This window comes from Desmodus rotundus, chromosome 6, assembly GCF_022682495.2.
Source record: "Desmodus rotundus isolate HL8 chromosome 6, HLdesRot8A.1, whole genome shotgun sequence".
Lineage (NCBI taxonomy): Eukaryota > Metazoa > Chordata > Mammalia > Chiroptera > Phyllostomidae > Desmodus > Desmodus rotundus.
The window spans coordinates 31105774-31129772 of NC_071392.1; the positions used below are offsets into that span (position 1 = coordinate 31105774).

The 23999-nt window shown below is 45.5% G+C and overlaps 1 protein-coding gene across 1 annotated transcript; it reads left to right on the forward strand.

Moving 5' to 3' along the window:
• The first annotated feature begins 4106 nt into the window (after positions 1-4106).
• Positions 4107-23003, forward strand: LOC112319803 (protein lifeguard 1-like). Its single transcript, XM_024577174.2, has 9 exons — positions 4107-4411; positions 8522-8600; positions 8768-8821; positions 9828-9918; positions 16216-16253; positions 16337-16424; positions 18211-18300; positions 20803-20850; positions 22851-23003. The coding sequence occupies exons 1-9, from the start codon at positions 4144-4146 to the stop codon at positions 23001-23003; spliced, it is 909 nt and encodes a 302-aa protein (XP_024432942.2). The 5' UTR covers positions 4107-4143.
• Positions 23004-23999: the final 996 nt, after the last annotated feature.

Consider the following 23999-nt stretch of genomic DNA (forward strand, 5'->3'; position numbering starts at 1 on the left):
CCTCCTTTATCATAAACAGTCTTACTCATTGGAGAGAAATGTGCGGGATCCCGGGTTGGGTGTCAGAGGCCTCTTCCTCCCGCTCTGGAGGGGTGATGCATGGGGCCGAGGACGCTGCGGCCTCGGGACTCTCCCTGACATGGAGACAATTGGGGAGATTCAGGTGTCGGCCGTGCTGGGACTCAGCACCCGGCACAGCGGCCGCGGCTCTTTGACCAGTTTGAAGCCTGGCAGATGCACTTGACTCAGAGCCCCTCACCCAGGCAGTGGGATGCCCTGGGCCACCCCACGCTCCAACTGCCGCTCCCCTAACTGCCGCTCAGAACTTTGCTGCTTGGGCCCAGCACCTGCCTGTCCTTTGGGTGACGGACTGCTGGCGTGGGAGCGGGGAAAGCTCTTGCGGGGCTAGGTGAGACCCTCACTTTGTCCTTTGGGCAGCAGCCAACAACAGTTTCACGGGGAAAACTCAGCTGTCTTTGATTCTGTTTGTTTGGTTGTGGTTTTCAGTTGCTTTGACAATTTTACTGCCTCTCGCCCTTCTCATCTGCAGGATGGCTGGGGAAGAAACCTACTTTGTTATCTGAGCATCTTTTAATGCTTCTCAGCTCTGTGCGAAGATTGCTTTCTTCAGAGGAGCTCCAGACGTTGTCAAAAGAGAAAATTATTTATTATTTTCTTCAAAATGTAAGTATTTCTTTTTATACAAATAATAAATGTTCATTATAAGAACTTAAACAATTCAGAGATATTCGCCAACTCTGCTGTGTTAGAGACAACCATATCAATAGTTTGTGGTATATCTTTTCAGTTTCTGGAAACGTGTGCCTAAAGCCTTAATGTGGTCTTACTAAATTTATTCTCTAAACTGACTTGAAAAATTCAGAAGTGTATCGAAGTGGACTCACCACCTCAGTCCACATATACCTGTCTTTTCCTTGCCGAAATTAATTTAACCATTTCCTGATGTTGGATATTCAGCCCCTTTTAGAGTTCTTGCAGGTATAAACAATGAATGGTATAGTAAACTTCCTTATACATGTATGGTTGCCTATTTGGGGGGGGTATTTTTATAGGATAAAATCCTAAAAATGTAACTAGTGGATCTAAAATAAGGCACATTTTCATTTTTAGTATTTGCTTCTAAATTACTCACCAAAAACTTTACACGCCTGTCAGTCCCTGTAAGGTTCTCTCGGGGCTGACTTAGCCGCTGGGTGAGGAGGCATACTGCCCGGGGCCCATGATAGTGTCAGGGGTCACGAACATATTTTAACTTCCTTTAAAGTCAGGAGAAAAATACAGTAATAATGAACTTACAATATACAATGACTCCAGACCGGATTGTATGTTTTATATACCAATGCAACTATAAAATATGCTTTCTCATCTTTTTTATGGAAAGGGAACCCAGGAAGGCAAATGTGTACTGGAACCGTGTAAGGCATAATGTGGCCCCGGATGATTCACTTTTCCACACCCCTGCGACTCTGAGAGTTATGTGTGTGCATGTGTGTGTATTTAGTTTTTGCTACTCTTTTGTGTAAACAAGAAAAAAGACATCTCACAATTATTGGTACTTGCACTTCTTTGGTTATTTGTGAGGTAGGTATGGTTGCCTAAGTTTATGGATCATTGAAATTTCCTCTATTAATTGCTTGCTTGCCTATTTATGTTATTTTTCTCATCTTTCTATTCAGTTGCTCACCTTTTCTTTGTTGCAGAGGTTTTTTTTACAGTATGATAACTATTGCGAATTTTATTTTCACAGTTTTGCATTTCAGATTGACTGGTGTCTCTTTGTCATTGACATTTAAGGTGTTCTTATTCCCCAGACCTGCCGAGCACGTCTTCGTGGCGTCATTCTTACAAAGGCTTACACAAATATTCATTGACACTTTCTTGTAGAATATCTGTGGCTATTATTATTTATAATATCTTTAATTCCTCTGGAATGCATTTTTGGAAGACATGTGAAATAGCCCTTAAACTTTGTTTTCCAAGCATAGCTAACTGTTCTGACATCATGGGACAGTGATTTAAAATACCTTCTGTATCCAATATTAAACTCTTATGTGTACATGAGTCTACTTGGTGGATCTCTGCCGTCCTTTGGTCCGTTTATTGCCTGGCTAGCACCCCACTTTCAGCTATAGCTTTATGATGTCTTGATTTCGGATGAGGTGAGTCACTTCTCCCCAACCCCCCTCCACCCCGTAATCCTTCTCTTTCCATTTTCTTCTTCATGATTCTCACACATTTACTCTTTCTGATGAACTTCAGAGTTACATTTTCAAGTACTAAAAAAAACATTCCAATGAATTTTGTAAAAATTTACAGATTAATTTGAGGAGAAGGGACATCTTCGCAAAATATCTGCCTCTGTAAGAGCATGGTATTTTCTTCAGACCTATTTACGAACATTTCCTACTTTGTCTACGCCCTTGAAGTCTCAGCATTCTCCTTCTCAGATGCCTCCTCGGCTCCCTTTGTGGGACAGGAGGCCAGCATCCAGGGCTTGTCTGAGTCTCCTTGTCCCCACGGGGTTTCTGGGGGCCTTCTCTTTTGCCATTTTTGGCGCATGTAGTACTAGTTTTCTAGGAGCTGTGTTCTGCTGCAAATCACAGTGGCAAAGCCCGCCGCAGTCTTGTCTCTGGGTTTCTGGTCTCTTTGCTTCCACTTTCGCCTCCTTTTGCTCATTTTCCACGCTGCGCCTAGTGTGCTCTTTGGAGCCATAGCCCTGTGGCCCTCTGCTGGAAAACCTTCTGTGATCCCTTGTTCTATCTGCTACTTATTGCTGTCTAGCAAATTACTACAAATGGAATGCCTTAAAACAACACTAATTTACTATCTGGAAGTCAGAAGTCCCAAATCAGATTCACTGTGCTAGAGCCAAAGTATCAGCCGGGCTGCCTGCCTTTCCAGAGGCTCTAGGGGAGGATACGTTTCCTGCCTTTTCCAGCTTCCAGAGGCCTCCTGCATGTCCTGGCTCATGGCCCCTTCCTTCATCTTCAAAGACAGCAACTCTGTCACTCTGACCTCTGCTGTTGTCTCCTTCCCTAACTCTGAGCCCCTGTGTCCCCCTTATAAGTATGATCATAAGGACACTTGTGAGTCATTTGGGCTCCCCCAGATAATCCAGGACCCTATCCCACCTCGATTTCTTAATCACATCTGCAACTTTTGTTTTGCCACGTAAGCCACCATATTCATAGGCCCCAGAGGTTAGGATGTGGACATCTTTGGGGGACCATTATTCTGCCTGCCATAGCCATGGCCTTCAGGATGAACTTGGCTTGTCAGCCTGTCAGTGACCTGCTCCTCTGCTTAAGCCTATTCTGCTCTCCCCTTTGAACTCGGCTGGAATCGTCACTCTCTGCTTCCCCCAGTCCTGGTCCAGGCTGTTTCCTCTGCCTAGGAAACCCTTTCCCCACCTCTTCGCCTGACCGGCTCCTACTCACCTTGCAGCCCTGGCTTAAACCTCACTTCTTCTGGAAGTTTAAACAACCTCTTCTACTTCTTGAATGTTCTTCCAGACTTTGTTAGAGGCGTTTGTACCATCCTCCATTGTTCCTGGTCCTGCTTATATTATTGTTTGTTTGGTTATGTTCTCTTCCAACATACACGCTCTCTGAGGGCAGCGTGATGAGGGCAGTTCCACACGTGGCATATAGAGGAAACTTATAACTCCTTGCTGAATGAACTTACAGGCGTATGGATTTTGTAACGGAATGTGAGTAGTTTTGATCTATAGGCACCATCTTGCTCTGGCTGGTGTGGCTCAGTGTATTGAGTACCGGCCTGCAAATCAAAGGTTTGCCGGTTTGATTCCCAGTCAGGGCACATGCCTGGGTTGCGGTCCAGGTCCCCAGTAGGGGGCGCGCGAGAGGCAACCACACATTGATGGTTCTCTTTCTCCCTCCCCTCTCTCTAAAAGTAAATAAATTAAAAAATATATTTTATAGGCACCATCTTAAAAGTATTTGTTCATCACTCATTCAGCACAAGTTTATTAAGCACTGACGTGGTAAGGACTGAGCCAAGGGAGCTAGAATAAGGAGAAATCCCCTGAATGTTATGAGGATGCAATGGTTGTAGTGGGTGTGATCATAAGGACCCAAATAACAACCTTTTCTCCCCAGGAAAATGGACTTGGAGGCCAGTGAACCAATAGACCTTGGTGCTGGAGATCATCAACATCTGATCCGGAAAGCAGCCGATGGGAACAGCCAGACCAAATCCGGTCAGCCCTACGAAACTTCACCTTCCTCTGGGCCAAAGCAAACTCATGGGAAGCCACATCCCAAGACAAGTCGGCAAGCAGATTCCTACGTGGTGCAAATTTCAGATGACATCACCCCCGAAGACAGCAATACTTTACCCAGCCCATTCTCAGAAGCATCTATCCGCAGAGGTGAGAACCAAGACATTAACTCTTTAGGAGAGAAAAGCAAATGTTTTCTTAAAATGTTTCCATGGAGTGGATTGTCAGAAAGATTGAATTTTGCTTTCAGTTTTCCCCAGTCGAGCTTCGCCGTGGACCATGGTGTAGGGCTGCTACCATAGGCCGGGTCATCCAGGGTATTCAGAAATTTCTGATAAACACATTATAGTGAGCAACTTGTGGTTTTCTTAGGAAATATGAATTAGTCATTGACAGTAGCATGTTCTCACCTACATACAATGTGATACCGTAATATTGGCTTAAGTTTTAAAGAATATTAATTTGATGCCCTAGATATTAATTCTGTACAGGAAATGCAACATCCAACTGTGAGTAAAGAAGCCTAAAAAACTGTGGCTTAAATAAATGAGAAGTATTTTTCTTTCATGAAACAGGAAGTTCAAAGATTAACAAATTCAAGGCAAATGCCACAGGTCGCTGCACCCGCTCTGCCGCCCGCAAGGCCTTGTGTGGCCTGGGCGACTTGAAGGCAGGCCGTGAGCTTCGAGTCTCATTGCTGCCTCCTGTGGCCCTCGTCCTCCCTGTGGCTGGAAAGATGCCTTTTGGAGCTCCAGCCTTCCAGGTAGGAAAAGGCAACAGCGAAAAAAGGCCAAGGCTGATCTGTCGCCCCGACACCGCCAGGAGCCGCCACTCACAGGTGGACATCCTTTTCTGTTCGGAAACCACACCCCAGAGTTTCCAATCACATGTCAGAGACCCTACCTGGACCACGCGGCCACCTGCCCCTGTAGTTTCCAGTCGGGTCCATTGCTACCTTTAACGAGATCTGGGTTAGATAGCGAGGGCACTGTGGAGCCTGGATGTCATGAAGCAACCAGCCGCCTCTGCCGCAAGTGCCAACCCTTTGCCACTGCGTGGCAAGGGGAGCATTACTGCACTCAGTCCTCACACCGCTGCGAACGAAGTCATTGTGTGCCACTTCACAGATGAGAAACTGAGGCTTAAGGGGTTACAACTGAAAACGTACGTAAAGCCTCCTCACCACTCAAGTTAGTTATTTGTATCTGTCTCTCCTGGAGGGCAGAGGCTGCCCACCCCTCCCCCCTAAAATTATGTAGTCTATAAAAAATGGAAAAAGGGAAGCATGTAACAGGGTAAGGGATACAGAGTTACGGGGCTAGGGAGCTACAGTTTTTGAAAACAGCTTTACGGAGATGTATTTTACATATCATAAATTTCACCCCCTTTTTAAGGGTACTACCCAATGATTTTTAGTTTACTTACAGAGTTTTGCAGGCACTGCCACAAAAAGAAACCCATATCTGTTAGCAGTCACTCCCCATCCCTTCCTCCCCACAGTCTCTGCCAGCCACTTACCCGCTGTCTGCCTCTGTGGATTTGCCTATTCTAGATATTTTACAGAAATGGAATCATACAGCATGTGGTTGGTTGTGATTCCCTTCTTTCATTTAGCATGATGTTTTCAGGGTTCACCCATGTTGCGGCATGTGTCAGTAGTACTTCATCCCTTCTTTGTGGCTGTATAGTATTCCACTGCCTGGAGAGAACTCATTTTGTTTATCCATTTCTCAGTTGATGGACATTTGGATTGTTTCTGCTTTTTGGTTATTAGGAATGATGCTGTGATCAACATTCATACGTAAGTGTTTGTGTAGACATATGTGTTCACTTCTCTTGGGTAGGTACCTACAAATTGCTGACCTATATGGTAACTTCATGTTTAATATTTTAAAGAATTGCCAAACTTCCAAAGCAGCTGCACCTTTTTACATTCCAACAAGCAATGTATGAGTGTGTCTGTTTCTCTGCATCCTCACCAACAACCGTTATTGTTTGTCCTTTTATTACAGTCATTCTAGTGTGTGTGAGGGGATATCTCATTGTCGTTTTGATTTGCATTTCCCTAATGACTAACTGATGTTGAGCGTGTTTTCACATGCTTATTGGCTATTGAAGAAATGTCTATTCAAATCCTTTGCCCACGTTAAAGAAAACAACAGATTTTATTAGCCCTCATGATCCTGTGGGTTGACTGGACTCAGTTGGGAAGGACTGGTTGTGATTGGAGGCTCCTATGCAGTTTTAATCAGTTGGTGGTTGAAGATGTGACAGCCATTAAGACACCTTGACATGGCTGCCAGTTGGTGTTGGTTTTGTGGATCTCTTCTTGTGACAGGAGCTTCTCATCACACGGCAGCTGGGTCCCAGGAAGAAGCCTACCAGATGGACAAGCGCCAGTGCGCAAGCCATTTGTCAAGCTTCTGCCTGTATGACATGTGCTAACTTTTCATGAGGCCAAGCCCAGCGTCAGTGTGGGCGGGCACTAACCACACTCGCATTGCCCATTTTTAATTGTTATTTGTCTTCTTGTTATTGAATTGTAATTCTTTATGTATTCTAGATATGTCCTTTACCAAGTATATGATTTGTAAATTCCTCCCTGCCCCCCCGCCCCCCCCCCCAAGTTTTTGGGTTTTCTTTTACTTTCTTGATTGTATCATTTGAAGCACAAAGCTTTTACTGTTGATGAAATCCAATTTATTTGTTTTTCTTTGCTTTTGTTTTAGGCACCATGTCTTTAAAAATATGATCCATGCTCACAAGGATTTACACCTATGCTTCCTTCCACGAGTTTTATTTCTTATGTTTATATCTATAATCCATTTTTAACGGATTAGTTTTTGTGTATGGATGGCATGAGGAAGGGGTGCAAATTCATTTTTTGTAGGTGTATGTCCAGGTGTCCCAGCACCATTTGTTGAAAAGACTATTCTTTCTCCATTAAATTGTTCTGGCACATTAGTTAAAAATCAATTGACAAGATACTATTTCTGGACTTTCAGTTCTATGGCACTGATCTGTGTGTCTAGTCTTATGAGGTTGGGTCACATTTAGTACTTATTCCCTCAATCCCTGAGACATAGTAGATGTGGAATTAATGCTAACGGAATGGATATTTTAATGTAGGCAGCACACATTTGGTGTATATATATTCTGGTATTTTCATTAAGATTGTTCAGGCCCCTTTCTCTGTTGTCACTCTTCTTATGTACAGAAACGCCCAGCAAAAGGACACAGTTGTGATCCTGTGAGTCAACTTCAAGCAGCATTTCTTCCTTCCTTTCCTTTTGAAGTTGGCAGAAGTGCCCTGGTTGGTGTGGCTCAGTGGATTGAGTGCCAGCCTGTGAACCAAAAAGTCACCAGTTCAATTCCCGGTTTGGGCACATGCCTGGGTTGCGGGCCAGGTCCCTGGTTGGGGGCGTGCAAGAGGCAACTGATCAATTTTTCTCTCCCTCGCTTTCTTCCTCCTTTCTCCTCTCTCTAAAAATTGTCATAAAGCCACAAAAAAGGTCCTACTTATAATTTGTCAGGTTATTTAATTTCTGCATAAGTACCAGGGAAGGGAGTGGCTACAGGCAGGTAGTGGGAAAGAGAAATGGTGGAAAAGCTGGGCAAACTCCCCACAGCCCAAGCCCAAGCCTAAGCCCAGGCCCAAGGGGTAAACACCCACTCTACCAGCCTTTTCCATTCTGCTGAAGGGTGTAGCTGGATCCCTATAATGGGTCTGCGACATTCTGCAATTTTCAGGTCACTTTTGGGCCTAAAGAGGACATGGTGTGCATCATAAGGAATTAAATTCTTGAGTTTGTATCTAGAATTTGGGGGCTTTCACGGATAAACCCTCAGATGGCCAATAAAACACCTCGGACCATCCAGGCTATGTCTGGATGTTCTGAAGAGCTGTATTTCTGTCGTTACCCAATTAGCCAACTCAAAATTATCACTCCCTTTCCCATCCTCAAAAAATCAGAGGAAAAATTTCTTTTGTTAAGTATCAAAAATAGGTAATTTAGCCCTGGCTGGCGTGGCTCAGGTGGTTGGAGCATCGTCCTATAAACCAAAATGGCGCAGGTTTGATTCCCAGTCAGGGCTCTTGCGGGGGCTGCAGGTTCTGTCCCAGTGCTGGCCCCTGTCAGACGGAACCGACCAACATCTCGATGTTTCTCTCTTCCTCTCTGGAATAAATAATGAAGTAGATAATTTATATTTGTACTTTTGAGATTTATGTCATTAAAAATAACATTTCTGTCTCCCCAGCTTTCATCGTGAAGGTGTTCCTCCTCCTGTCCGCTCAGCTGGTGGTCACCGGGGCCATTATCAGCGTGTTCATTTTCTGGTAAGGCTTCCTCACCAATGTAAGTTAAACGTTAAGTTGTTCACATTGTCCATGTCAACCATGTAGCGTTTCCCCCTTCTTATGAGATTGTTTTACTTCTACTTAAATATTACGTTAGCAAAATAAACTACTTATTGAATAAAACTATTCATTTCTTTATAAACCAGGAGAGGTTTAAAAGTTTGGGTGCTCAGGAATCCCTGGTTCATCTATGCAATCTGGTAAGTATTATTGGATTTAATAAAAAGTGGGTTTCTCTACTAGATATTGATCAAGGTTCTTCATTAAAAGTTAGGTAAAGATAACCTTGGCAGGGTGGCTCGGTTGGTTGGAGCCTTCTCCCGTGCACCTAAAGGGATGAAGTGTCAGTCCCCAGTCTGGGCACGTACCTAGGCTGCAGATTCGATCCCCAGCAGGGATGTGCACAGGAGGCAGCTGATTGCTGTTTCTCTCTCACATCGATGATTTTTCCTCTCACTCTCTAAAATCAATAAATGTACCCTGATGTGGGGATGTTAAAAAATTAGGTAAAGATATAACATTCTTCAAATGACCAAATTACAGAGATGGAAAACAAGCAAATTAGTGGTTGCCAGGAGTTAGGGGTGTGTGTGTGTGCGTGCATGTGTGCGTGCGTGCATGTGTGCGTGCGTGCGTGTGTGTGTGTGTGTGAGAGAGAGAGAGAGAGAGAGAGAGAGAGAGAGAGAGAGAGAGCATAAAGGGATGGCCCCGGGAGACCTTGTTGATGGTTTAATGACGGGATAGCTTCACATCTTCATGGCGGTGCTGGTCACGTGTGCGGACACGTGGACTTCTATCAGAGCTCTACGTGACAGCGTTATGTGCATATGCGCACTGTACCAATGTCAAATTACAGGTTTGGGTGTTGCACTAGAAATAATGCAAGATGTAAACATAGAGGGAAACTAAGTAAAGGGTACATGGGAGCTGTCTGTCTTTTTGCAACTTTCTGTGAATCCAGAATTATCTCAAAATAAAACATTTTGAAAAGAACCCCAAAGCTGTCTGTGGATGGCAGTGAGAAAAGTTTCTTTTAAAAGCCTAAAAAAAAGAGAGATAAAATTAATAATCCACACTTTTGTTTACTTTATGATAGTTACTATCAGATAATATCATATAATGATATCTATTTCTCTATCCACCTATAATACCTCACATGATATAATCATTGGAAGCAAATAACACATGGTCTTCAATCATCCTCAGGCCAGTATTTTTCGTTGTGCTTTTTGTACTTGCTTGCTGTGGGAAACTCCGCCGTCAGGTGCCTGCAAATTATATTCTCCTGGGATTATTCGTAAGTAAACCTTGTTAGCACCTCTTGTAGTTCACCTCTGAAATATACTTGTGTTACCTTATTAAATTCATTCCTTTTATTGAGGAGAACCTTCCTGTAGGATAATACAGGTGGAAATCATTTGTGAGACATTCTCTTGGCTGAATTCTGGTTTCAACGAATGCATAAAATTACTTATGAGATGGTTGCCACACCCTTCTAGAAAACTAGAGAATTGGGGTGCCCTGGGCCACTGCCCCCAGAGACCACACGGGGAACCACTCCCATATCTGGGCTGCACTTCAGGAATAGTGACCCAACGGTCCCAGGCACAACAAACATATCTTGTTATGGAGAGTGGGTTCCACATTTACTTCACAAACTCGTGTACAAAAAATGCAAGTTTCTTTATTTTTGTAAAATTTATTTTATTTCTATTTTAAGCCTCACTCAGAGCAGAAACCACTTCAGCTCATGTTCTCCCCGTTTCCCTGCCTTGTGTTGCAGTTCAGGAGGGCTTCTCCAGTTCAGAAGAGCTGGGGTCAGGGGCTTCTGGCCCTTGGCTCTCTCCTTAATCCGTGGTCTGGTTCCTGATTTCACCAGCGCCTCCCTGCGGGGCTTCCACTCCCCAGGCCCTTTCTCTGTGGCTCACTGCTGCTCTGGGCCACAGAAACCTGTGTGGCTCCTTTTCTTGCTGGCAGTTCCTTTTTGTGCTGCCCATGGGCACTCTAGGTTCTCACCAGCTCTCAGCAGGTACCCGGAACTCCTGGATTTTTAAAACCTAAATAAAATCTGAATTTCTATCATTTTACCCCGCCTCACCCCAGTGGAGATTACAGGGCTCCTTCCTCCTCAAGGACTCAGTAGCATTGAAGCATCATCCCTCCTTTCCCTGACTCTTCTTTCTGCTTCCCAGTCAGGCCAAACCTCTCGCCCCTCCCCCACCCCCCGGAGGTGGTGGTCTCCATGAAAATCACTGATAGTAAGTGATTGCTGTCTTGAAAAATCCAGAGCAGTCTCAGTGTGACTCTGTGTTGGCAAGTAATTCTTTCTGGGAGAGTTGGCGTTTTCTCTCAACCACTGTGGACAACCATCTAATGTCAAGATTCATTTATCCAATGAGACTTCGGGTCAAGATGGCAGCATAGGTAAATACAGCTCACCTTCTCACACAACCACATCAAAATTACAACTAAACTATAGAACAACCATCACTCAGAACCATCGGAAATTGAGTTGAATGGAAGTCCGACAACTATAGAAGTAAAGAAACAACATCCATCCAGAGTGGTAGGAGACACAGAGATGAGGAGATGTGGAACAGGCTGGTCCCACACCCATGTGTGGTGGATAAAAATTTGGGAGGGATATCTCTGGAGTGAAGTTCCCAGCCCCACCCTAAACCCCCAGCCTAGGGTTCCAGTGCCAGGCAGATAAGACTCCATGACTTCTGGCTGTAAAAACCAGCAGAGTTTGAATTGGTAAAAGGAACTACTGGAGTCTCAAGCAGTGTCTGCAAAGGGCCCACACATGTATTTACTCAGACTCATTCCCTCTGAGCTCCAGCACTGAGGTAGCAGCTTGAAAGGCACCAGTGATATATGGGGAGGAAATGAAGTCTCTGGCATCAGGGCAAGAGCTGGGGAACAGTTTTCTCCCAGACAGAAAGGTACCCAGAGGCCACTGTTCCTTTTCTGAGCCCTCTCCCCACAGAGCCACGGAGCCTACAGGCAGGAGCTATATCTGAGACTCTATCAACCTGGTTCACATGGTTTGCTCCACCCTGGAGAATCCCTGAGGCTCCATCCCACCCAAATTACAGCTCACCCTAACTGTTAACAGTGGCTTTTCCGTATGAGTGGCTGGTCTTGGCTCATGCTTCACATCTTCCTAAATCCTCTGAAACAAGCAACAACCATCCTAGCAAGCCACCAGACCCTGTACCTCTGGCTTAGCAGCCCCAGACCTGGCACTAGCAGCAGCCAGATTTTGATCACAGTTTGGCTTTGCCTGGGAACCTCCAAGCCCAGCACATGTAACAGCCATCTACAGATTGCTTTGTAGCTCATGCTGGGTGGCCCTGGGTGGAACATAGGTAGTGGCTGACCCTGGCCTGCACCACCTTGGAAACCCCAGAGCCTGTGCACCCAGTGGACAGCCACAGACCACACCAGAGCACCACCACCCTGCCTCTGCACAGCTGATCCTCCACGGAGGGTGGATGTTGGTCGTCAGTGGTCACAGCCAGTCTTTGCAGCTGACTGGCCTGGGTAAATCCCTCCTATTGGCCTGCCAACAGCAATCAAGGCTCAACTACAAGAGGAGGGTGTACTCAGCCCACATGAAGGGCACATCAGAGTACCCAGCTTGGGTGATAGGGGAGGCTGTGCCACTGGACCATGACAAGACACTACATTAGGCCATGCTACCAAGACAGGGAGTCATAGCAGCTCTACCTAATACAAAAAAACAAACACAGGGAGGCTGCCAAAATGAAGAGACAAAGAAACATGGCCCAAACAAAAGAATAGATAAAAACTCCAGAAAAATTCTAAACCAAAGGGAGATGAGCAATTTATCAGATGCACAATTCAAAACACTGGTTATAAGGATGCTCAAGGAAATTAGTGAGGACCTCAACAGCATAAAAAGACCCAGGCAGAAATGAAGTATATATGAATGGAAATGAAGAATAATTTCCATTAGTAACAGGGAATCAACAGTAGAATGGATGAAGCTGAGAATCAAATCAATGATATAGAACATAAGGAAACAAAAAACAACCAATCAGAACAAGAAGAAAAAAGAATCCCCCCCCAAAAAATGAGGATAGTATAAGAAGCCTATGGGACAACTTCAAGCATACTGACATTTGCATCATAGGGGTGCCAGAAGAAGAGAAAAGAGTGAGAAATTGGAAACCTATCTGAAAAAATAATGGAAGGAAATCTCCCTAATTTGGTGAAGGAAATAAATTTGCAAGTCCAGGAAGTATAGAGTCCCAAACAAGATGGATGCAAAGAGGTCCACAAAAGACACCTCATAATTAAAATGCCAAAGCTTAAAGATAAAGAGAGAATCTTAAATGCTGCAAGATAAAGCAGTTAGTTACCTACAGGGGAGTTTCCATAGACTGTCAGCTGATTCTCAAAAGAAACTTTGCAGGCTAGAAGGGACTGGCAAGAAGTATTCAAAGTGATGAAAAGCAAGTACCTACAACATAGATTACTCTATCCAGCAAAGTTATCATTTAGAATCAAAGGGCTGATAAAGTTCTTCCCAGAAAGGTAAAGTTGAAAGAGTTCATTATCACCAAACCATTATTATATGGAATGTTAAAGAGACTTACTTTAGGAAAAAAGATCAAAACTATGAACAATCAAATGGCAAAAAATCCATATCTGCCAACAGTTGAATCTAAAAACAAACTAAGCAAACAAGAAGAGTAGAGACATAATCATGGATACAGAGGGCGTTTTGATGGTTGCCAGATGGGAGGGTGGTGTGGGGGAAAGGGTGAAGAGCTGAGGGGGTTAAGGAGTACAAATAGGTAGTTACAGAATAGCCGTGGGGATGTAAAGTACAGTATAGGAAACGGAGTAGCTAGAGAACTTATACGCATGACCCATGGACATGATAAAAGGGGTGAAGATTGCCTGAGGGAGTGGGGGTGCTGGGTGGGAGGGTAAAGGGGGAAAGTTGGGACAATTGTAATAGCATAATCAATAAAATATAATTTAAAAGAAAAAAGATTCATTTATCTCATCTGGTTCTATATGAGTCAGATATAAAGTAGCTTACAAAACTACCCAGAAAATAAATTAAGATGAATTGGTGGGGATAATTGTAAACTAGCAAAATTTTTGCAAAGTTAAAGACAAATTTGTTTCCAGTTACTGGAAACATTCATCATTCAATAAAGGATGAATTTGACAAATTAAAACAAAGAAATTGTTGGGGAAATATGATGAAAAATTTAAAAAGGGAAGAAATAAAGCTAGTAGATTAGTACACAAAATGCATGGTCCTATGAGTGTAGAGCCTGTATTTGGATCTGCGCCTCCTGGTGGTCAAAGTGAGCAAGGACACGTGGCCAATGGTAATAACACCCGTACAGTGCAGAGATTTCTGTGTCTGGGAGAATAGCTTCTTCCCCGAGGGTGGAGAAGGCTGGCTCTCTGATGCCCACATTTGGGCATTTTCTCAGTTGCCAGAGCATTGAGGGGACCTTCTTAGAAGATGTGGATGCCTGCTCATTGCTAGGTGAGCGAGTGGGGTCTCCCAGTTCCTGCATGGACCACACTCAGTGAGGGGTGGGGGCTGAAAGCCAACCAGAAAGATACGAAGAATTTTGGAGCAGTAGTGATGGGGCTGGGGATGGGGTGGGAGGGAGTATTTTCATAAAATTTTTTTATTTAAAAATTTTGAATGGTTTTGGCCCTGGCCTGGTTGATCAGTTGGTTGAGCGTTGTCCCGTGCACCGAAAGGCTGCAGGTTCCATCCTGAGTCAGGGCGTCTGGAAGACAACAGATCAATATTTCTCTCTCACATTGATGTTTTTCTCTCTGTCTCACTCTTCCTCTTTCCCTCTTCCTCTCTCTCTAAAATAAACAAACATATCCTTGAGTGAGGATTAAATATTTTTTTCACTGGTTTTAATGTTCATTTATTATTATTACAAGAAGAGATCAAAACTATTGGTCTTAAAGGAAGCTCTCATCTCTGAGGTTTTGCTGTTTATCTCAAAGCAGGTAGAGCTTACTAAAGAAATAAAGTGGTAAGAATTCGTTATATTTTCTAGACTTTATGTCTTGGCCAAGTATTAGGAAATATTTGGAGAAAACCATTTTGGAAGAGGAGTTGAGTGACAGAAGGGAAACACTAGCACCCTGGAGACCGCTTCTGTCCCACAGAACGGCGGCCCCTTTGATTCCATGCTCTGAGCTTTGAAGCCAGCAGGCAGCTTTGACTTCAAGGGCTCTTGTTATTCACTGGCCTACTCTTGGGAAAACTGAAGGGTGGTTTCCAGCTTGAAATCATTCCCTCTCCTTCCTCCCATGCCCCTTTCTCTCCCCACTTTCTCCCCAGCTCCTTCTCCCTCTCTCTTACACTTCTTCCATGTGCTCCTGAAGATGGAGAAATAGGAAACAATTGAGCAATTAGAAGAAAAAAGTCATCTTGAAAGGAAGGTCAGAAGCAAACACATCATTAACATATCATGTGTATGTGGAATAGATACACTTTTTTAATAAAATGTGTAATGGAAATAGAGACAGCTTACTTGGTACGTTTAACAAAGTAGGCACCGACTTACCGGGCCTGGGGAATGTTGAGGCAACCCAGGATTCTCAGGAGCCGGCCTCTGTTCCACTCTTGCATCCTATCCTGTAGGTGCTTCATGGGCCCGCCCCTCCACCAGTCCCTGCACTGTGGGTCGGATCTGTCCTAATTTTTATCCCCTGACACTGGAGGAGTCTTTTCTGGCTCTCGTGGGTCTGCAGTCTCTGGATTCACCATGGACTGAGCGTCCTACCCGCTAGGAAGTGTCCCAGGCCCAGCAGCCGCTCCCTGCTCATTGTGGTTCTTACGTGACCTGGGCTCATCCTCCTTTCCCCTTTTGGTCACATCCTCCTGGGTAACGGCCTGCTGGCTCTCAGCAGCTGCCTTTCTCCCCTGCCCCATCTGGCCCATGAGAACCCTGCGGCCTGATGCAGCCCCGATGCAGCTCTTTCCTGGGCCCAGGACAGGCACCTGAAGGTGTAGCACATGCTCTGTAAATAAGTGCCTTCCACCTGCCCTTCCTCCACCTTGCTAGAAGGTCTCATTCCTCATCCCATACCTGAGGTTTGAAGAAGTGTTGTATTCTCACCCAAGCGCCATGAGAGAGGTCCGTACTGAAACTGTTGGTGAAGCGACAGTAGACAGAGCATACTCTGCTCTGATAAAATGCTGCAGTTCTGTGTGGATGGCCCCATCTGATTAGCGAGAGCGTGGCCTAACCTTTTAGATAACCATTTATGTTGGTTTCCACATCCCTAATCAATACATATTTAATTCACTAAATATGCTAAATGTTGTTGTTGTGTCCTAAAATTTTTACTAATAAAAGAATTTTCTCTTGTTAGGGAGAATTTTAAGGAAGTGTTTAGTTCCACTGTTCATTTAGTTTTATGATCGTCTGCCCCGTAGCCTGCGCGCTAGGATCGCGCACACTCCCACTCGCTCACTAGACCCCACAGCCCCGCCGCGTCCAGCCATCTCCTCCGGATGCCGGTTTTGGGAATCGGGCTCCTGATTGATTGTGAATTTTGTTTTTAGACAGTTCTTCAAGGTCTGCTGCTAGGAGCCATATCAGCGTAAGTCTCCGATGCACATCGTCTTTTCTGTGTGTGCTTTTCCTGGATTGGATGTGAACAATAATCACGCTCTCTGGTTTTAGTTTCTATGATGCTGAGGAAGTGTTATGGGCCATAGCAGCAACCTCTCTGGTGACGTTATCGCTCACTTTGTTTGCTCTTCAAACAAAAGTATGTATTATTGAAACAGACGTCTATCCTAGAGGAGCGCGTGGACATGTTCCTCTGCCCCTCCTGCCCCACTCTCCCCCTTCACTCCCCCTGCTTTCCTGCCCTGTGGGACTCACCCCTACTGCTTCCTCGATTTCTGGCTTTTGGCTTTCCTAGTGACGACGTTGAGAAAGCAAAAAAGAAACAGACGAAATTGATTTTAATATATTTCACTTAACCCAATGTATGTAAAGTATTATCATTTCAACAGGTAATCAATATAACAAAATATTAATGAGCTAGTTTACATTTTTTAAATTAAAATCAATTCCAGTGTGCATTTTGTACTGCTAGCCCATCTCCTTTGAACTAGGAAGTGTCCCAGGCCTTCCAAGGGCTCAGTAGGCACACGTATCGGAAGCTCACCTGTAGGGGAGCATTTAGCAGCATCACCATCACCTGGGAAACTGTGAGACCACAGAGTGCCGGGCTCCACCCCTGGACTTGCAGCCTCGGGAGGCCTGGGGGGCGGGCAACAATTTGCACTTCCCAGGTGGTGGTGCCGCTGCCGGCCCCATACCCACACTGGGTAATGTAAGATTTCAGGGTATACACTCTTGGTATGCTAAGCAATTAGACAAAAACTCTTGCAAGAAAATGTCTTGGATTCAAGGGTCTTCTTTTGTTGCACAAACCCAAATTTTTCAGGCAAGCAGATGAATATTCCCCTTTAAAAAAAAAAATCTTAATACCCCCCCCAGGCAGATCTGGTCACTGATTTGTAAAGGAAAAACCAAAAAAGCATATTAATAAACTTCAACATTAAAGAAGAATCATTAAAAGTAATTTTTGAAAGTTTAGTATATATATTTTTTATTCAAAGATATGCATACAAATGTGAAAAAGGTACCCAGTTAAACACTTGGTCTATTTCATTTCATTAATGTATCCTATGCACACACTTTAAAAAATAGAAATAATGGTTGTTCCTGTGAGCCAAGGTTGCAGGTTTGACCCCCAGTCAGGGCACGTACAAGAATCAGCCAGTAAATGCGCCAGTAAATGCACCAGTAAGTGGAAAAACAAATCAGTGTTTCTCTCTCTGTGTCTCTCCCTGTGTCTCTCTCTGTCTCTGTCTCCCTCTCTTAAGCCAATAAATACAAAATTTTAAAATTAAAAAAGTGAGAAATTAGGATCGTAATTATGATATTATACATACAAATTTATATCCTACTCATTTGATGTACCTTTTAATGAGCACAAAAATAGAGGAGTATAATGAACCCCCCTGTACCCATTACCCCATCTCAACAATTATCACCTCGTGGCTCCAATTATTCCATCCACAGCCCCACCCTCGTCTGCCCCCGGCAGCAAGGCCAGGCAATAGGACACTTTTTATGTCCCGCTTTCAGTGGTCAGGGCTAACAGATTTTCATGGCTTTGGAACTGGCCTGGGTAAATTATTAGCAAAAGGGCCAGTTTCTGGCCCTGACCGTGTGGCTCAGCTGACTGGGGGTCATCCCGCAAAGTGAAAGGTCGCCGGTTGGATTCCTGGGCAGGGCCCATGCCTGGGCTGTGGGATCGGTCCTTGGCTGGGGCGCATAGGAGAGGCAACAGACCAACGTGTTTCACAGAGACGTTTCTCTCCCTCCCTTCCCCCCTCCCTTCTCTAAAAATGAATAAATAACATCTAAAAAAGAAGGGGGGCAGCTTCTGTCTGTGGGGTGTGAGGTGCTTCTCTGAACAGCTGGGAGTTCCGCACAGATGGCGACTGAGCTGTCGTGTGTTGTTTGTGTTTCCTCAGTGGGACTTCACCCTGCTGAACGGAACGCTGTTCGTCTTGCTCTTGGTCCTTATTATCTACGGAATTCTCTTACTCTTCATACAGTCCTACGTAAGTGGAGCTCGTTTGGAAATCTCCGAGAACTGTCGGCCGTCTAGGGGGAGGCGCTGGGGGTAGAACGGACCCTCTCAGAAGCAGGCCCCCAGAGGGCAAATGGGAGGACTTTCACAGGGGAAACGTCTGTGAAAGAAAGGGGTGGGGGTGACGAAGGCCGGAAGAGCCGTCAGACAGAGCTGCAATGGCAAATGTGACCCCAAGTGAAGGACAGGGAAGGGGGTGGTTGGGAGCATTCTAGGCTACGGGAGGTTCTGCAAGGCCACCACGGAGTTTTGCAGCTGAAGACCACCACAGTGCAGTGGCCCTGTGACTCCCAGGAAGGGTCTGCTGCTCCCAACAATGACTGAGAAGTGGAGTGGGGCCCAGGAGCAAACTGTGGGTGCTGGGTCTGTTACACTCCCTCCCAGGAGCGGGAGGGCTGTGAGGCCTGTCCCAGCGGCCACCCAGTGTGGTGTGGTGTGGTGTGGTTGGGGGGACCATGGACAGGGGTCTGGGGCATGAAGATGGAGCTCCTACCCAGACTACAGCTGCCCTTCCCTGAGAGGTGCTTGGGGTGAACCCCCCCACAAGATGGGACCAGACTCCTTCTGTACGTAGGTGCTGCTCATTTGAAGTTATGGGATTGGAGAGATGGGCTTGTTAGGACTTTTCCAGCAGCATCCTAGTGAGGCCCCTTATTTCCAATTCCAGCTTTTTTTCCTTTAATTTACTCATTGACTTCTTACTAGATGTTGGACATAGGCCCATGTGTTTTTCATACAGGGATCAAATTTAATTCTCAAAACATTCTTGAAAAGTACATATCTCATCTACTTTATAGATAACAATACAGGTTCAAAGAAAGTAAATGACTCATCCTAGTTCACAGCGGAGTAGGTGGCACCAAGGCCAGGCCTGTGTGACTCTGGTGCCCAAGCTGTGTCCACCACATGGCCCCATGCATGCACTCCAGCTGAGGGGTGCAGGGGCAGGGCCCAGGGCCTAGCTCCGAGGTCGGCTGCCAGTGGTCCCTGGGTAGAGAGCCCTCGGAGGCCAGTTCCACTGAGGACCGGCCTGAGGCCTGGGACCGCTGGTCTAACGCCCCAAGGCCGACTTGGCCCGATTGCTGAATCAAAGAGCTACATCGGCAACAAGTGGACTTAGTCAGTGATCTTCACACGTGTGGCCAGCATTGGTTTAGCTTTATGAATGACCAGACAGGCCTACAGCTTGGGAGGGAGCATCTGTGTTTTAGAGATGAACTCGAAGACATCACAAAGAAATAGGCCTCAGTGCTCTGCTTACTACTGATGGTGGCATAGACATTGGTAGTAAGAATATAAATATTTATTAGGTGGGTTCCATAGGTCTTTACAATAAATGGGTGCAGTTAAGAAACAATGTTTCCTACCAGATGGATGGACCCTAGTTCCCATCCTAAATTTCCTCTCAAAAGTATCTACCGTATATAGTCTTGCCCATATGTATCAGTGGAAGACTTTGCCAGACCGTTGTCCTAATGATATGCATGTTTGACTTTGGCAATTTTGAAGTCTTCAGATTCCAGTAATCAGGAGTTTTCTTACCATTAGCTCAGTCTGTAAACACCGTGCCTCACACAGTGTCGCGGACTCCTGATTGCCCCTTCACTGAGCCCCTTCCCTTGTTAGCAGAGCGCTCTGCCCCCCGCTCTAGGACCAGCTTTCTTGTCCTGCAGAGGGAACGCCATTGTTCTCCTCAGATGTCATACCCCCCTCTCTTGTCCTCGCCCACACAGAGCCGAACCCTGTGGCGTTTGACCAGGCTCTTACTCTGATTAGGGCTGTTTTGGTTGCAAAGAACAGACAGATAGCACTCAGACTAGCTCAAGGCAAAGACCTGAAGGCGCCCCATGGAACTTGTAGAAGAGCCAGGATTCCCGGGAACGGAAGCCCCACCCTCCTCTCCTGGGCTGAGTCGGTTGGCCACCTCTGCTCCGACAGTGATAGCTGCGGCGCCAGCTAGTAACACAGCTGCCTCTGCTGCTTGGATCCCTCAGTCCTGAAGATGGATTCTGACCGGCCTGCAGCATGTTTGATAACAGTCACATACAAGAGACTCCTGGCCGTGAAGAGATTGGCCGCTGTTGGTGGGAATATCTCCTCCTCTCCTCAGCCAACTCTAGCAATGGCGTGTGAGGGTCACCATGATGCGAGAAGCCTGTTCCGAGAGCTGAGGGCAGGGCAGACCCTCTAGGAGGGCTTTGTGGATGGGGCAAGAAGTGAGCCGCATCTAGTACGTTCTGCCTGTCCTGTGCCATGCCCGAGCACTTACCTGAAGACGCGGATTTGGCCTACACAAGGCTGGCTTTCATTTGCTTGTTGAATGGCACTGAGTGGATGCTGTTAACTATGTTCAAATAAGACGAATTTGCTCACAGATTTGACTTTCTTAATATTGATGTAGTCTAACAGCAGTGAGTCCTTTTGTTATTTCGAATGTTGTTCTTAACATTCAGATGTGTCCTTTCTTTTGCAGTGGCTGCATCTATTGTATGCTGGACTTGGAACGGTGCTTTTCTCGCTTGTAAGTCCATCTCCCCCTCTCTTTGACAGAGAGAACGTGACAAGGCTGCCTAAGCCCTTGCGCTGAGCGTGCAGTCGAGCAGAGCCAGTAATTCACTGGCAAGAGCTGCTGGAGACTCGCTTCTCCTCCTCGTCCTCCCCCTCCTCTTAATCCCCCTCCTCCCAGTCCCTCCTCCTTCTCCTTCTCCTCTAAGGATGATTTTTAGAGCACTTTTAAGTTCACAGCAAAATCAAGAGGAAGGTACAGAGATTTCCCACCCACCCCTGCCCTACACATGCACGGCCTCCCCCATTACCAGCAGCACTCACCAGAGGGGTGCGTCTGTTACACCGAGGAACCTACGGCGATGTGTCGACGTCACCCAAAGTCCGCAGTCAACGTTCGGGGTCACTCTCAGTGTACGGTCTATGGGTTTGGACGAATGTAGACTGAATGACGTGTTCCATCATTCTGGTATCGTGCAGAGGGTTTTCACTGCCCCAAATACCCTCTGTGTGCTGCCTATTCCTTACTCCCCTGGCCCCAGCCCCTGGCAACCACTGACATTTTTACTGTTCCCAAGTTTGGCCTTTTCCAGAATGTCATATAGTAACAATCATAGAATATGTAGCCTCTTCAGGTTGGCTTCTTTCACTTAGTAAGGTGCACTTAAGATTCATGTGAGTCTTTTCGTGGCTTGACAGCTCATTTCAGTCTGGATGTGCAACAGTGTATGTATCCATCCACCTACTGAAGGACATCTTGGTTGCTCCCAAGTTTTGGCAATTTTGCATAAAGCTGCTCTAAACATCCACATGCAGGTTTTTGTGTGAACATAAGTTTTCAACTTCTTTGGGTAAATGCCAAGGAATGTGACTGCTGGATCACACAGTAAAAGTAAAAACCTTCCCCCAAAGTTGCTGGAATCACATAGGGAGAGGGTAGGGAAAATGGGGAGAAGGGATAGGAGTGGTCCAGGGGAGTCATCTGCTTTGGAACACCCCCAGCCTTGGGTGTGACTCCCTTGTCCACCACTCTGATCACGCACGTGATCCTCCCTTCTCAGAGGCTGTCAGTCTCACTTGCAACTGGGTTATTCCCGTATTACATGACATGATGTCTGCAATGAACTGGCGTTAGGCTATCCGATTCCCTCCCTTCCCCCTGCTTCTTACAAGCCCGGGCGGGAACCTGCACCCAGGGCCAGCCAAGACCTGAATCACGGGCTAGGTCTCACTGAAGTGGATGTTCTAAAACAGGTTATTTCCCCAGATTCTCTACCTGAAGACAGACGTTCTGTCTGATGGCTCTGCCTTACAGCACTAGCCTCTTAGTCTAGAATCTGGGGAGAAAGTAGTGAGGAGCTGCCGACTTTCTCTCATGCCGCCCAAGTCTGCTCACTTTGTAACAAACACAGGGTGAGAGCACTCACTGAGTTTTTTCTTGATGTTTTAGGAACTCATAATTTTACCTACTGCGGCTGAGCTAAAATGTTTATTTTGGGGGTCATTTAACCACAAATCCCCTCTTCTCCTCATTCTGTTTTGGAAACACTGACATCATCATAAAGCTCCAAGAATTCGGAATTATTGCTGTGTGTGAATCTAAATGTTGGGGAAGCACTTTGTTTCCCTTTCGCGTTCAGCGAGAACGTGTGGGGAAATGGCAGACACAGCGCGTTTTGTAGTTCATCGCTGGGTCCAATATGCCCACCTGGCCCATGGTGTTGACCGAAGGCACGAGGCTCAGGACCTGCACAGCAAAGAAAGGCTCACAGATCTGGTCCCCCCAGCTTCAGGACAAGGCACTCGTGTTAACAGAGGACCAACTTGGGAACATCGCGAACATTTGAGGCTGTAAGAGTAACACATGTAGCCACAAAGTGGTTTTCCGCAATGTATGTATTGATGCTGAAATAATTTTAAGACACTTTCAGAGAGAAATGGATTAAGACGGTATAAGGCAGTGATCGGATAGAAATGAACAATTTAAGTAGCTAATTTTTCTTTCTTTTCTTTAAGTACTTGGTGATGGACGTGCAGCTGATGGTGGGCGGGCATCATCATCACTATAACCTGAACCCCGAAGAGTATGTGTTTGCTGCTCTGAACATCTACTTGGATATAATCAACCTTTTCCTCTTTATTTTGCAACTGATTGGACTGAGACAGTAGTCTCATGGCCAAGGCGGGCTCGTGTGGATAGGAGGGAAGGAGGGCCATCTGCCACGCGTTGCCAGGCTCAGACATGCAGAGGTGGCCACTTCATTAGCGCTTTTATCCTAAAAAAACATTTTCAAGTACTTACTTTTTTTTTCAAATGAACGCAAGCATTCAGTAGGTGGTAGCTGTAGCTGTTACATTTTAAGTTCTGTTGTCATGTTGCAAAACTTGCTGGGGACATTCTGATTTTTATAAATTTAAAAGATGAGTATCACAGTGACATACAAACATTTGTAAGATGCCTGGCACTTGGCTGAGGTTTTCCAGGAAGTATTTAAAACTGTAAGCACCATCTATATGAATAAAATTGAATACAGAAACCTGTATTTACTTCACTCTCTTCTCCTGACTTGGACATTCTGTGGGAATATCCTGGCCCAGTCTGACTTTAGGAATAAGATAAACCAACATGTTCAGCCTTTCTTCTGGATGCTAGAATCAGACTGCAGGGAGTAATAGTACCTGCCTGGTAGGGGTGGAGAGGAATAATGAAGTTCAGGCAACAGCGCTACCTGCTGTTGTCCCATCTCACCTACACTTCTGGGCTCAACTCAGAGACCACCTCCTCTGATTGTCTGCGACACCTGGCCTCCTTTTAAGTCCCATATTAAAGAAATTTATTTCAATTTTAATTGTGAGGAAATACACATAACAAAACTTACTATCTCAGCCATTTTAAGCATACAGTTCAGTAGCATTAAGTGTACTCACATTATTGGGAGACCAATCTCCAAGATTTTTTCACCTTGCAAAATGGAAACTCCACACTCAACCAATGAGAAGCCCCATTTATTTTGCACTGACTTATTTATTCACATATATCTGATAACCTGTTTGATTGTGTCCCTGAGGGACACAGACTGGACAGATCTCGACAGCATGGATGAATGGTGCAGGAGGCGAATTAGATGGATTCTTCTGGTCTCTCCGGAATTATTTACCATAGAT